Source organism: Arvicola amphibius, chromosome 13 (genome assembly GCF_903992535.2).
Source record: "Arvicola amphibius chromosome 13, mArvAmp1.2, whole genome shotgun sequence".
NCBI classification, from domain to species: domain Eukaryota; kingdom Metazoa; phylum Chordata; class Mammalia; order Rodentia; family Cricetidae; genus Arvicola; species Arvicola amphibius.
In genome coordinates, this window is record NC_052059.1 from 43,646,480 (window position 1) to 43,662,041 (window position 15,562).

The following is a 15,562-nucleotide window of genomic DNA, read 5'->3' on the forward strand; positions in this document are numbered from 1 at the left end:
GATTAGGAATGTTCAGGAGCCAGTGGCTAAGGGAGCTAATGTCATAACATCTGATGACTAAGGTAAGCACACAGGTTACCAAATAACTGCAAAGTAACTGAAAATTGCTCTCTGTGGGTCCCCTCAGCCTGCTCCTAGTCTTACCCTTTCTTTGCCTTTGTCTGCCCCCAGCCTCCAAGGTCTAGGCCCCAGTGTTCCTTCAATGTTCTATATTTTCTGCTCCAGCCTTCTTTGGATCCCCTTCTGATTCTGTGAACCCCCACCTCCCAGAACCTTCCAGGAAATCCCTTCCAAACCTATGGAGTCTTTGCTGATTACAAGAAGAATGTATTCTCAAGCGGCCAGCTCAGTTCGGCTGAGGTGGCTGGGAAGAAGGCTGGCTGGCTCACTGTCCTTCCTCCAGGCTGAAGCTGGAGCATAACATGTCAATGTCACCACTGTGAACAGATGTTACTAACATGTGTACAATCAATAAGAGTCATTTGAGCAGAACCAGGCCAGAGAAACTGAAAAATGACATCACTCCACAGGGTGACAAGGCAGGGTCATAGGCGACCCTAAAGATGTAGATCAGACTTTCCCTCTCCATCCAGCCTACCTCGTGTGTGTGTGTGTGTGTGTGTGTGTGTGTGTGTGTGTGTGTGTGTGTGTGTGATGTATATGTATATGTAGTCCTAGTATCCTAGTAGGGTCTGTGTGGCAAATGGAGAAAGATGGAAGAATGGGATTGAGAAAATTTAAAAAGCAGTCTTTTGTACCCCTCCCCAAACACTAAGAATCATCTTCTTTCTATAGTGAGACTCAAGGATTAAAGTTCCAATCACATATTCAGGTAGACCAGAAAGCCTAAGACACCACTCCATTGCACATAAGGTAGACACATCCAGGCTGTGTCAAAACACAAGCATCACCCAGGACTGATGCCAGGCATCTCTCTCAATTCTCCCACCCCACTTCTGTCTCAGTTTTCTTTTAGTCTTACAGAAACAGACATCAGTGCTGACTAGGAAGGTGACACAGGAGGGGGGAAGATCCCACAGACTCCGCAGACCTCAGACCCACCAAGTGAAAAAACAAATCTCCTATGTGAGTTCCATCCATCAACCACATTGGGACATGTGGACCAGATACGCCAGTGCATGCACACATACCAGTACACACATACAAATACATACGAACATCTGCCAGCCGAACAAGACCCTCAAGTAAGCATTCGATGGGTGATACCAAGAACAAAGCATAGGCGAAGTCACAGGAGTGAGTCAGAAGGCAACTCGCTTCCTAGTACATTTATTGGAGCTTGGTTAAGAGTGAATGCAATCGGGAGTGCCCGGCCACAGCCCCATCAGCCCAACTGGACCAGAGCTCAGGGGGCCTGGTACCTTTCTTCCCATCATAGACAACATTATTAAAAAAAATAAACTTTACAATAATACATTTTCGCTCATCTGTAGGGTATTATTTCCATAGTTTTGCTTCTTAAAAAAATGAAAGAAAGAGGAAATCACAGGCTATATGGATATGGATATACACATATGTGGAGAGAGGAGGCCCAGTATGTACAGACGGTGTGGATGAATGCCTCAGAAATAAGGAAAGAGAAAATGGAAAAGAGGAGAAGAGAGAAAGGGCAAGCTTGGGACCCCACCAGAGTGTTAAGGACACATGTCCAGCTAGGGTCTCCCTAGCCCCCACTCAACAGCCCTTCTCCCCAAGTGAGATCCGCCAAATGGACCCACAAAAAAAAATCCAAAAAAGCCAACAGAGGATCATTTCTCTTTGACTTCAGGATTCCTGGCAGGAAGGAGGAAGGAGCATCTTGGAGTTGGTGCCCAACCAAGGCTTGCTCCTTCCCTGGAGGTGCTTCCTCCTGTAACAGCTCCTAACCCCATCTATGCTACAGGCACACAATCGGCCTGGAGCAGCCATGGGGGATTCCCACTCCAGACTCAGACTCACTAGGCCACCTAAGAGCTGGGAGTGGCAGCAAACCATCTCCATCTTCGAAGCCAAGAGGAAGAGGCGACAAGGTCCTTACGGCCAGCCCTGCTTCCTTGTTGACTGACACGCTCTGCTAGTCCCTGGGCGGGCCGGTCCCCATAGCAGGCAGCTCAAGAAACAGCTGCAATTGTCCTTTCTCCAGTTCACGCCAGGCACAGCGAAGTCCCTTCCACAGCAGGCTGTCATATGGTCCCGAGGGAAAACATCAGTGAAGAGAAAAGAGTCATCGCAGAGCCTTGAGCCCTCCTTGGTGGTGCTAGGTGGCCCTTGCAGGGGACCTCTAGGCAGGCTTCGGGCTGCCTGCCTGCTTGTCTGTTTGGTTTAGAAAAACTTCTCCAGAGAAGAAACTTGGACGGAGAAAGGTTCAGAGACAATGTAGGAAAAAAAAACTTTTTTTTTGCAAGGTGTGTGTGTGTGTGTGTGTATGTGTGTGTGTGTATGTGTGTGTGTGTGTGTGTGTGTGTGTTTCCATTTTGTCAGGCAGGAGTCACATCTGGGTTGCTTGAAGAATTCTTATACTGGGTTCCACAGGCCTACAAGGCCAAGGTCAGCATCAGAAGTGGGAGCGCCATCAAGGCAGCCGACAGTCTTGCCCTGCTGGAGCCTGAGTAAAGTTTGATCACCTTTTTGCTCCCTGGACTGATATTTGTTGTGAGCTGATCCACGGCAGAGGAGGTGACACATACAAAGAAAATAACATAAACCTATCAGTAAGGCTGTGGTCAAAGAAACGGATGCCGAAAGCTGTCTTCTCCGGCCCCGCCTCTCTCGCTGCCCAGAGCCCCTCTTTTGCTTCCCAAGCCCTCTAAGGGTGGAACGGTGCCTCCAGGGAACTGGACGAGGCAGAAACAAATGGTTGGCTCTGTCTCTTCTAAGCCTCAAGGCCATGGGTAGCAATCCTCAGTAAATGGACCTGTAGACCTCCAGGCACGCTGGCACGAGCTTGTAATCCCAGCATTCAGGAGGTGCGGGTAGGAAAATCGTTAGGTTCAGGGGTAGCCTTGAGTACAAAGTGAGTTCAAAGCCAGTAAGGACCCTAAGGTAAAGCTCCTATTTCAAAAGCAGCAAGTAAACAAAAACGATTCCAAACAGGTGTTTTATAAGGGCCTGATTATTGATAGGGAGAGGAGAAGGCCACCTGCTCCCTGCTCCTGACTGACTTCCTCCACAAAATCCCATCGCTATACATCTGACAGAGCTTCTCCCTCGCTCTTCGGCAAACTCGGGTGCCACCCTTTATTATCCTGAGCCTGTGAGTCACTCCTACAGTCCTGGGCAAGGGGCTCCACCAAGAGTCCGAGTCCTTCTCTACTCCCATGCCCGGTAACCACTACAGAACTAGAGCCAAGCAGTACCCAACCCATTTGTCTTAGAGGGGACTGTGGGAGTGGCCTCCGCTCTGAGCAGCTATTGGTCATCCACAAGGAGACACCCACAGGCTATGGCTGGAGCCTCTGCCACCCCAACAGAGTGAGTTCTCACTCAGGTCCAAGCGGGGTCAGAAGTTTGGCTGACCCAGGAGCTCTGAGTTCAACTCTCGCCTAAATAACAGTTCCTATGGGCCCAGCCTCAAGTGCCCACCCCCCCCCCACTATGCCGCTACTCACCTCTGTGAAACACATGCTGAACTCTTTGGAGTTGTTGGCCTTCAGCCCTTGCTCCTGGGGAAAGAAGGCATGACAGGTTAGCAGGCTGTTTGGGTCCCCTGCAGCGCGAAGCACCCAGCTTCCTCTGAAATGCTCCGCATTTTTTATCCTGGCTCCTGCAGGCTCCTGAAGGAAACTTTGATCCCCAGCTTGCAGCCTTCTGTGGTCACTGGCCACCTACCTCTCCCAATGCTCCTCACAACTCCCCAGAGACAGAGAACAGGCCTTTTCCTTGCACTGAGCAGTGTTTGGCTCCAAAGGCAACTCAGCTAATGTTTTACTAAGTGCACGCAGGCACAAACGAGTAAATGCCACAGAGAAAAATGACTGCTGGGTGCCAGCGCATCGTCTACCATTGCTGCTGGAGAGCTGCGGAGCAAAAAAAAAAAAGATGATGACGAGCCCTCATCTGAGTTCAGGAGAGGAGAGAGTTGTGATTGATTGGTGCTACCTGTCATGAATGTTAGGGTTCTAGCAACTGTGCTTGGCCATTTAGACCCCAACAGATGTGTGCACCTGAGCCCTGTGCAGATGAGGTAAAGGACGAGAAAAAAAAGCCAGTCTGGTAATGCTCCAAAATTCTCTACCTTGACTGAACTAGTTGGCAGCAGGACCAAAGGATATGTGCAATCAACAGTTCTCTGTTGCCAACACTATAATAGAGACCCGTTGGAACAAACTAGGGACATGGCCCGTCTATCCTGGCTTCAAATAGCTTGGTTCTCATGGCCATTGTGCGGACACTCTTGCCACTGGAGGCACCTAGGAAGTCCTAGAAATTATGAGGAAGTCACTGTTCTCGGCCAGAATTATCAATAATCCCTTGGACTCCATAGGCAACCGATCATCCTGGGCATCTGGTCAACTGAGTGATGTCCCAGCTGTCACAGTGAGATCCAGGCCAAGAAAGTGTGGTCATAATCCAGACTGGAGAAACAAAAGAAACCAAACCCAGAAGGAACCTGCTCAAGACCACAGTACCAGTGTCCCCGGGTAACAAAAGCTGGCCCAACCAAACCACCAACTGCTCTTCTCTTCAGAGGGTCATGGGCTCTAGGGCCATGTATCCCCAAAGATGGGCTGCTCCTCCTCAAGGCACAGTCCCAGTCCAGTCATGCTCTGGGCGGCCGGCCACCTCAGGGAGAACACGTCATCTCATTTCAGAGGATGTACTGTCTTCCAGTCTCCTACCTGGCACCCTCCCCTACTCTAACCCTCGCCATGCCACATCTGTCCTTCCTGTGGACTGCCAAGAATCTACCTGCACCCAGCACCCCTTGCCATCATTCTAATTATGGGGTGTGGCAAGCCTGGCCTGCCCTCAGTGGCCCCATGGCTTAGTCCTATGTCCTCCTTGCCCTATTTCAAGGCTTACTAGATATGGAATCCCGGTAAATGGAGTCAGACAGCCCCACAGCATTCAAGGACCTTGTCGCATGCCAATCAAAGGTGCCCATCTTTGTTTTATTAATGTATTTCAGAGTTATACATAATATTGTTTGAAAATAGTCTATTGCCTTAAGAAAACTAAGATCTGAGAGAACAATTCAATTAAACAGTTCCCTAAGATGGGGCAGCCACAGCACCCTGTGACTGGACAAATGCTCAGGCAGCCCATGCAGGCTCCATGCATCAGGACACTGATGGCCACACAGCATTCTACGCCAAGATCAAGCCACAAAGAAAAGCCAGAACCTCACTCTCCAGCTCAACCAGAAGTACAGAGATAGGATCTGAACACACAAGCTCTATGGGGCCCCTGACCTAGACCTACATCCTCCCCAGAGTGACCTGGACCCAGCAATGTCTCCCAATCTGGAAGAAGAAGCCTTAAAAATCTAAATTCTTGTCCCAAGGTGGTCCGGAACAGAGTAAGAAGCAGGTACCCAAGATGACAGAGTCCTGGGCTCAAGACTTGGCTCTGCTGATTACCCAAGACAAACTTACTGAGCCTGTTTCTCTAGGTATAAAATAGCCTAGACAGATGTATATGCACCCCTAAGTGGTGTTCGGGTGAGACACTGGACCCCTCAGATCTCAAAATTACCTATTCACCACACAAAGCAGCACCAAGTAATGTTTTATCAGGCAGAACCCAGAAGCCAAGCACCCAAGTGACAGGCGACAGGGAAGGAGCCTTAAAGTCAGAAGGCACAACCCACCTCCACCTGTGGTCTGAGGCCGGTAAGGAAAGTATAACTTGGGCAGCATCCTGCTCTCTCCAAGGACTCCCCGACCTCTCTGCACAAGGACAACTCTAGAAGCAAAAGGCTGGAGGAAAATAACCCTCTGCCCTGCTCATTTCCAGGAAACACAGCAGCTAGCAAATGGCTTCAGTGACCTCCAACAGCCAACTCGAGGCCCTTCCACCCAGTTCTAGTCACACAAAACAGCAGGGGCGGTTCCGGTTTTTCTAAAAGTGGCACGTGGGTGGGGAGGAACAGAGAGCTGAAAATTCTAATACCTAAGGCCAGAACATTGACTCAGATCCAGATCCGCTGCCCCCCTCCCTCACGGGCTTGGGCTGTGCCCTTGAGTTTCTCAGCCCCAGGGAGATGAGATGATTCACTAGGTAAGGGTGCTTGTCACCAAGTCTAGTAACCTGAGTTTGGTCCCCAAAACCCCACGGTAGAAAGTTGACTCTCACAAGTTGTCCTCTGACATCTACATTTGTGACATGCCACATATACACACACGTAAAAATTAATAAAAGCATATATATGTGTGTGTGTATACATATATGTGTGTATATGTGTGTGTGTATATATATATATATATATACGTGTGTGTGTGTGTGTTTTTTTTGTGTGTGTGTGTGTGTGTCAGCCCTGCCTCAGAGGGCTCATATAGACTCAGAAAAATAAACCTGTATACAGGGTCTCTCTACAGCCTTAATCCCTGGAGGGGTCCCATCTTCCCCAGTCCTAAGAGAGGGGTATAGGGTTGGAAGAAGCAGAGCCTCGGGCCAGCCCTCAGCTAAGCCAGGACAGACAAGCTTGGCGTGGGTGAAAGGGGGTTCCCTACAAAGATAGTAAGATTCATAGGCATTCCCCTGCATTTCTGAGCAGGAATCCAACAGGGAATGGTGAGCAGCTTTTCTTCCTTGCCTTCTGGAATGGTTGTCCCTAGCATCCTGCTCAATGACTTAGTCAGTGGGTCCCTGTGGCCAGCCCTGCAGGAACCACCTGCTAAGGAGCCTCCCACCCACCAGAGCTTCACAATCCCTGTCTTTGAGCGGCATCCCTGGGTCTACAAGGCATTTTCACATCGCCTCCCGTACAGATCACTCATCATCTCCCCTAGAATCAAATCAGGATTAAGATGGGCCCCCAGACTGGAGCCTGTGAAAGCCCATGTTGTTGGGGAGAGGGGAACTAAGCAAGGATGCTTTAGAAACTCAGAACAGGAACAGACAATGTGGGCCCAGGCGATGACAGAGCCAGTAAAGTGTTTACTGTGCAAACCTGGCCATCTGAGTTTGAGCCTGAAAGCACACACAGTGGCCAAAGGAGAGAATGGACTCCACAAAGCTGTCCTCTGGCATCTACAAATGTGCGATGGCATGTGCATCTGTGTATACACATCGTACACAAACAGGCTCAGGTATAGCAATAATTAACTGACTAGTCAAGATGTAAAGAATTAATTTCTCCTACATGGAAACCCTGTCTCGAAAAACCAAAAAAAAAAAAAAAAAAAAAAAAAAAAAAAAAAAAAAAAAAAAAGAATTAATTTCTCTAAGAAGAAAGAATGCGATTTGGCATTGTTAGGCACTGAAGAACCTGGAGTGGGGGCTCTTGATACAGCATTGAGCTTCTCTGTGCCCACAAGGGATCACAGAGAGGCTATAGACATAGCAGTCTTCTGTCAATGCAGCTTCTTCACAGATGAGCTGTCCCCAAGAAGCTTGGGATCAAGGGTACCCTTGGGGGTCATGTAAGGCACGAGAAGGGCAAACTGTACCTGAGTCTGGTCATCTAGTAGGTGGCACAACTCAGATCAACCTAACTATCTACCACATTAGCATGGAATTGAGCTGACAGCTGTCTATTGAGCGGGAACCTGAGCCCTCCCCTGGCAGTAAACCAGGTAAACCCAGTGTAATTAGGAGGCAGCCAAAGATGACATGGGTATCTTCACCCAAACTGGGGAGGGTGACTCAATGAAGGAATTAATACTCTAACTGAAGGCATTTAAAGGCATTTGTCACTGATAACGAGACCCCAAGGTTCAAGGTGCGGAAGGAACAGTGTCTTCCCTAATCACCAGCACAGAGCTGTGATTGATGAGTGGCCAGGAGGAACCCACTCAAGTTCTCATCCTGGTGTTACGAATGTTACATTCTCCCGACCAGAGAAGCCCATTGCCCACCATCTCAGCTCCTCCCAAACCTTCTAGTAGTCTGTGCTGTTGATGTTCTCCAGACCCCAGCAGTGTGTCCAGCCAGTTTCTGAGAAGTCCTGCCCAAGCCATCTCCTGTGTTCACACACGCCTCACTGTTTATCCTCTGGCATTCTGGACTAAACTTTCTTCAAAATACTTTGTTCTAGGTGTGTGTGTGTGTGTGTGTGTGTGTGTGTGTGTGTGTGTTTGTGTGTGTGTGTGTGTGTCTACATCTGTATCAGTGTGTGCATGTGTGAGTCAGTATGTATGTATCTGGCCTTCTTAGGATCAACCTCTTTAACAGGTAAGCTACTACAATGAAGGATATCACTGCTTAACCTTCAAGGCATAAAGACTATATATCTTAGTTAGGGTTCCTACTGCTACGATGAAACACCATGACCAAAAGCAAGTTGGGGAGGAAAGGGTTTATTTGGCTTACATTTTCACATTGTAGTGCATCAAGCCAGGACAGGAAACTCAAACAGGCCAGGAACCTGGAGGCAGGAACTGATGCAGAAGCCATGGAGGAGTGCTGTGTACTGGACTGCTCCCTGTGGCTTGCTCTGTCTGACTTCTTATAGAAACCAGGACCACCAGCTCAGAAATGGCACCATTCACAACGGTCTAGGTCCTCCCCTATCAACCACTAATTAGGAAATGCTCTACAGGCTGGCCCACAACCTGATCTTAGGGATATATTTTCTCAGTCGAGGTTTCTCCTCTGGGATGGCTACAGTTTGTGTCACGTTGACATAAATCTAACCAGCACACTGCACAACCCAGAGTAGTATCAATCTCATTCACCAGTGCTTCCCCAGAAGCTCATATAAGATAAAGCATACAGAGTTTGTAAAGCATATTGTGTTCATGGATGGATGGATGGATGGATGGGTGGGTGGATGGACAAGTCAATGAACACTGTACATCTTGGAGGCAAGATGAAGGTCTCATGCCAGCAACCATCAGCACATGATCATGGGTCTGTCACCTAAGACCTTTGGATCAGGTTCCTGAATGTTGAGTAAGAATGTTGTCACCTCCCCCAGCTAAGAAACTAAGCAATAGTGGAGAAGATGCCTTAACTGACCTTCACTGAGATCAGATTGAGGACTATCTTAATTGTCATCATAGAACCCTCATCCAGAAACTGATGGAAGCAGATACAGAGATCCACAACTAATCACTGGGCCGAGTTCCCAGAGTACAGTCGAAGAGAAGGAGGAGCGATAACATGAACAGAGGGTTCAAGACCATGATGGGGAAACCCACAGAATCAGCTGACCTGAACTAGTGGGAGCTCACTGACTCCGAACTGACAACTGCGGAACCTGCCTAGGACCAAACTAGGCCATGAAAGCAGGTGACAATGGTGGGACCCGGGCAGTGTGTGACAGTGGGACCAGGATCTAACCCTAGTGCGTGAATTGACTTTGTGGAGCCCATTCTCTACAGGCCCGGGCAGCGGGGACTTTGGTCCTCCCTCAACAAGATGATGAGACAGACTTAGTTGACTCCACAGAGGAGTCCTTACCCTCTCTGAGAAACAGATTGGGGGTGGGATAGGGGAAAGTTGGGGGGAGCAGGAAGAGAGGAGTGGGGGGAACTAGGATTAGTTTATAAAACAAACGCATAAATAAATAGATAAATAATTTTTTAAAAAAAAAGAACATGGTCACATCATTGTGAATTTAACAAGATGAGAATTCCCAGCATGCCCACTGATAATTAGCAGACAGCAGCTGTATGGTAACTATTACATTTCTCTTGTACCCTAGTCTGTCTACTGCGATATTGTTAGATAACAAGTGTTTTCACGGTTGCAAAGAAAATGCCTACAGGAACAAGGAGGTGAAAACATGTTCTTTCCTAATTCCCTGGCCCTTGGGCTCCTAATCTTAAGAAACCTTCGGCGTTCCTTCAATGGTTCCATTTCAGTCAACTCCCGTATGTTTGACCCTGATGCATTCTGAGCTCTCGAGCTATCCGAATTCCTGTTCCCAAGCTTCAGAGACACAACCCTCACCTGGATAGATGTGCAGGTGGTGATGACACTGGTCCCCAGGCTGGTGCTGTCACTAAGATCATCAGGCAATGAAGGAATCTTCTCCACCCGAGGAGCCTGGGTAGCTGGGAATGAGGGACCTTTGGGAGACATATTCACATCTGTGCCATTGCCAAAGGCCTGAATGGCATTCCCTGGAGAGAGGGCAGATAGAAATAGCAAGATCAGAGCCTGCTGCCATCATTCCTGATGAACTTCCTTCCTAACTGCTGCTCTCCCAGAGGAGCCTACAAGCTGGAGAATAATGGTTGGACACTGGAGTTTGACTTTGCTAAGGCTCCTTGCAGACATAAAGTGTTCTCCCAGTTGGTGAGGAAAGTAGCAGAGAAAAGCTAGAAAAGACAGAAAAATAAAAATGGAAAGAAATTAGCATGTTGAGAATTGCTACAAGGAAACGGAGAGTGGACCAATGACGTTTAGAGACAGTTGGCCAGGCCAAGATGGCAGGAGCATTTTCTTGGTGGCCAGCACTGGAGACCTCTCTTGCAGAAGGCCCCATCCCTGGCTTCCTGGGCCCAGGCCCTTCCAGCTCCTTTGCCAACTCAGGTACTATCTGATCCCCGCCCCAGCCTCAGCCATTCTCCCTTTCCATATCACTGTCTTTTCCTGGATGGCCTTCCTATCCCGTACCACCAACTAGCGCTAACCCACCGGGGCAAACTAATTGGACTTCTTGAACAAAATTATTCCTAAAACTCAACAAATATCTACAGAAATATCTACCTCCAAAGTCATGATGTCTCATTGTAGACTGTGCATACCTTCCTACCATCAACAATGCTTTCTCCCCTTTATTGCCAGTCCTAAAGATGTCTTCTATACCTAACTAAGTCCTCCAAGGCAGAACCTTGGGAGCTTATGGTGCCTTCTAACCCATCCACTAGATGTCATATCAGACTACCTCCTAGCCATCTCATGGTTCCACCTCTAGTTTCTGTCCCCTCATCATCACAGTCTTCTCCCACAAGCACCTACTACAGTATGGGACTCTCAGTATTAGGCCACCCATAAAAACCATATCCATAATCCCAATGACACATATTCACATCCAGGTTGAACCGGATGCCAACACCAACTGCTGGCCAGTATCCTTTAACCACTCTGTTCCACTACCCAACCACCATGACTTTCAGGCAAGAAAGCCCCAATGCCTTCAGATCTGCAGGAGGAGTGCACTATCTTCCAGTCCAGATACATGCCACTCTGGTCACCTTCAATGCTGTGTGACAAGGCTCTCTGCCCTGAAATCTCCTTGTCAGTCTATGTCCTTCTAGGGAGCCCTGGGAACCTGTCAGAGTAGACCACCAGATGTCCCTACCTTGAAACTGGCTAATACCCAGCTGTCCTCAAGATATACAGCCTCTGAGAAACCTTGAGTCTTCCCTTGTCCAGGAGGACTTGGGTATCTGAACTCTGACACCAGAGAGAACGGTAGCCTACAGCTTCCAGCTGTGCTGGGATCACAGATGACTTCAATTTACCTCCACCTAGTTACACGTGCTTTAATGACAGGCACTGGAATCTGAATCCCCAGTGCCAGGAAAGGGAAGGCAAAAAAGGGATGAACAGAAGGAAAAAAGGAGAGAAAGAAGGAGGGAAGAGATTTGCCAGTGTTATAATCAACAAGGGATGTCAGGCTGCAAAGACCAAAGGCGGGCCAAATTTAACTGTGACCACTTCTCTCTGCAGCCTTTGGACCAGTAGTTAAATGATTCTTTTTTTTTTTAAGTCACCAATTCCAAGAGGAAAGACCCACTACATGGAAAGGGCGCCTGTGGTCCTCATGGGAGCATTCAGTCTCCAAAGGAAACTGGCTGATGCTGTCAGAACAGCCAATGGAAATCATTCTGTCTTGGCATCCCATGAGCTTAGAGACTCTGAGGGTAGGCTCAGGCAGCTGCTGACAGTTCTGGAATGAAATCTCCAAGAGCTCAAAATTTCAGGTCTCTAGGAATCGCTATATGGTACAGAAGCCCCTTAGGTATCATTGGCCATCCCAAAGAAATGAGAGAAAAATGACTGGAGCAGCTCTACGTTCCTTCCCAGGTAGCAAGAGTGTAACCCAGCTAGAGGACAGAAGTGGAAGGGGAAGGGGAAGTCTTCCCAGACTTACGGAGGCACGGATTTTCTGTGAAGTCCCGGAGGAACTTCTCACATTCTTCCTCCTGGTTCCCACTACCACGACAATTGCACCAGGGGGACACCACAATACCAGTGGGGTTGGAGTCCACATAGTTGGGTGTCATATCAAACCCTGGGAGGGAGAAAGGGAAGGAAAAGAAGATGTATAGGCACAATAGGACAAAGGTTCACGTTTGCCTTCCTCCCCCACACCAAACAAAACTCAGGTACCTCAACTTAAAATCCTAACTCTGAGCACAATTACTCCTAGTGACCATGGAGTCAGCAGGACCAGAAAGGCCAAATGCTTAGAGAAGACCAGTCTCTATGTCCTCAGGAGGGCAGAAAGACCCCAGCAGCTCAGGCCCAGCCTTCAGGTCCTTGCTTTCTGTGTCACAAATGTGCAGAGTGATTCTTCTAGAATCCAAAAGATGAAAGCACCCATCCTGGGTTGGATTTCAGCGCTAGGATTTATCAACTAAGTGAGCCTGGTCAAGGAACTCGGTTTCTCCTAAGCATCAGTTTCCTTCTCTGTGAAATATGGAGAAATGGCCCAGCTGTCAAGAGCACTGACTGTTCCTCCAGAAGTCCTGAGTTCAATTCCCAGCAACCACATGGTGGCTCACAACTATCCATAATGAGATCTGGTGCTCTCTTCTGCCCTGCAGAACACTGTATACATAATAAATGAATAAATCTTTTTTAAAAAAAAGAAAGAAATATCATCTACTTAGTGAAAGTTTCAATATAAGAGTCCCCATTGGCTGATTAGCAGGGCCTAGAAGGCTGTAATTTGATTTCCAAAGCCTTATAACAAAGAAACAGTCCCCTCCTAGTAAGGAGTAGCCTCCCTCTGCTTTCCCCTGGATGCTACTCTGAATCTGCCACTGGCAAGGTGGCACCTTGAGTCTCTTTCACTGACCTTGGGCTGGGCTACAACACTACCCACCCAGTGAGGTTGTGAGGGGGTGCTCTGAAAGCACAGAAAACAAAGGAGAGCTTACCAATCATGCCAGCATAGGAGCCCAGACACGCCTGGTAGTTGTCCGCAGGGCAGCTGGTGAGTGTCCGGTAGGAGGCTCGACAGTTGGCGTGGAAGTCTGCCAGGCGGGACCTGGTGTCAGGAAAAGACCCAAGGAGGAAACAGTTTAGTCTGGCAGTCTGCTCCAGCCTCCTCCGCACTGCCTGGGGCATAGAAGCTCCACACTGCAGATCCTAGAACCTGAGGAAGCCAGGAGAGGAGGGAATAGAAAGTGAAGGGAGACGGGCAGAGGCAGGCACAGTGCAATTTAAGAAAAGCCCCAGCCACGCACCTGTAACACCAGCACTTAGAGAGCTAAAAGCAGGAAGATTATCTCAAGTTTGAGACCAGCCTGAGCTACATAGTGAGCTCCAGTGTCAGCCTGGAATGTAGTGTGAGATTTGTTTCAAAAAAAAAAGAGCAGAACTAAAGTTCAGAGACACTGGCAATGCTCTCTCACTGGTTCCTGCTGTCAGAAAACAGACCAGAGGGAGGGGGTGTGTTGATAGACAGCATCTAGGACCAGGGCAGGGAACCAGGTTCCACTTCCTGCCAGCCAGAGCCTTGGAGAACGCTGCCCAAATCCTGGAACACATTGTTCTTCCCAAAGTGGATCCCATGATTACGACCCTGACCTGAAACTTAAACCAGAACACAGGGACAAGGAGGAAAAGTCTCCTCAGGGTGAGAGACATTTCGTCGTTCTTGCCTGGACTCTTCTGCATCATGTCAGAACAAAGGCCAACAGGATGCCCCTCTCCTGCCTCCCAGGATCACCAGGCAGAGCCCACCTTGTAAAATTTTCTCTTCCTGAGCAGCACACCATCGCCCGCTGCTGTCAGTTCCTGTGACACAGGAACCCTCTGTGCACAGCTGTGCCACACTCAGCCAGGAGCAGGACGGGGCCAGTTCTCTACCCCTGCCTCAGGACTGGATGTGAAGCAAAGTCTACCACCCACGGTTAGCCCCCTTCCTTCTCCCTCTTACCCTAGTGCTCTGGCCACAGAGGATTCTATCAGCCTGAACTAGAGGGGATTCCTCCCTCCCTCTCTCCCTCCCTCCCTCCCTCCCTCCCTCCCTCCCTCCCTCTCTACCATGTCTATGGCAAGCATCACCTCCTACAGGGAGTGTCCTGGCCATGTGACCTCATTTATCAGCTCATCCAAGTCTCTGACAGTGCAGAGAAAGCATGGTCCCACTGACACTCCAAACTTGTGACTTTTAGGACTGTAAGCAAGGGTCTATTTCTGACTCCAGTTGCCTAGTCCCTGGTACTTTGGTACATCCCTGGCAAACACTAGGCTTTTCAAAGGTTCCACTTTGGTCAAATCTTCCCCTGCCTCAGAAGGAAGCAAGGGCAATAGGAAAAGATAAAGACAGAAATGGAGAGCCTACTGAATCTTGCATTTTAGAGCAATCACTAGTTACCATCTTCTGTATGATGTTGTTCTGTATAATGCCCCCCCACACACACACACTCATGCATCCACGTGAGCATGTATAGAATCTGTCTCCCAGTTCTGGCATCCCCAAAGCCACCCCAACCCTTCTCCACAGAGGGCTTTTCCTATGATCACATAGTTCTGCTCTCTTTCTACCTGCAACTACACAGAAACTCTGAACCAGGCGACTCAATAGCACAGAGACTCGCTGGCATTGCCTTCTTTAGTCTCTCCAATGAGAACGCCCATTGCTAACACGGCAAATTTATTTCTTTCTTCATCCCTATCCTCCAAGGTCCTGTTAAACGTGGGATGGTAGCTATATCCCTCATCCTTGCTCCAACTGGGTTAGAGCATCTCCCCTGGCATGTGACTGACAGAGTCAAGATGGGAATGGTAAGCATGTCAATATGATATCAGAAGGGAACCCCGATGGCATGGTCAAGGCAGCATGCTCCCCACCCACCCCCCCAGATTAGGGCACAGGACTTGGGTGGAATGTCACTATCTGCTTATTTCCTTACAAATAACATAATCTGCCCAAAACTGAGCTGGGGGCTCCAGCTAGACCTGTAGCTGTTGGAGCCTCCTGGACTTCTCCAGTCACCGCCAGCATCTGGAGCAGCCTTCTCCTCTGTAACAAGTTTGACTACAAAATCAAATGGCACTGGGAACTTGGTGTGTCTTTCAGCTGGCCTGGAAGTCCAAGGAGCCTCTCAAAATGTCACCAGCTCAAAGGCTGGAGAAGGAATAGCAACATAAAGGGGAGAAGAGGAGAGCAGTCCTTTGAGGGATCTAGGACATTTCCCTAACAGACCATAGATCAACCAGACTCTGCAGGAGACGAGCAGGAGATGCGCGGGTGAGGATGCAAGCCCGCATA

At 48.8% G+C, this 15,562-nt stretch overlaps 1 protein-coding gene across 1 annotated transcript in view; it reads right to left on the reverse strand.

Annotated features, from left to right (window-relative positions):
* Positions 1 to 1,304: 1,304 nt before the first annotated feature.
* The window catches only part of Gfra2 (GDNF family receptor alpha 2), a 96,308-nt gene continuing 82,050 nt past the window's right edge, over positions 1,305 to 15,562 (reverse strand). The window contains exons 5-9 of the mRNA XM_038310239.1: positions 13,221 to 13,330; positions 12,209 to 12,349; positions 10,057 to 10,229; positions 3,609 to 3,662; positions 1,305 to 2,657 (exon numbers count right to left, since the gene is read on the reverse strand). Coding sequence (XP_038166167.1) covers positions 2,535 to 2,657; positions 3,609 to 3,662; positions 10,057 to 10,229; positions 12,209 to 12,349; positions 13,221 to 13,330 — 601 coding nt within the window. The 3' untranslated portion in view covers positions 1,305 to 2,534. The remainder of the gene's footprint in view (positions 2,658 to 3,608; positions 3,663 to 10,056; positions 10,230 to 12,208; positions 12,350 to 13,220; positions 13,331 to 15,562) is intronic.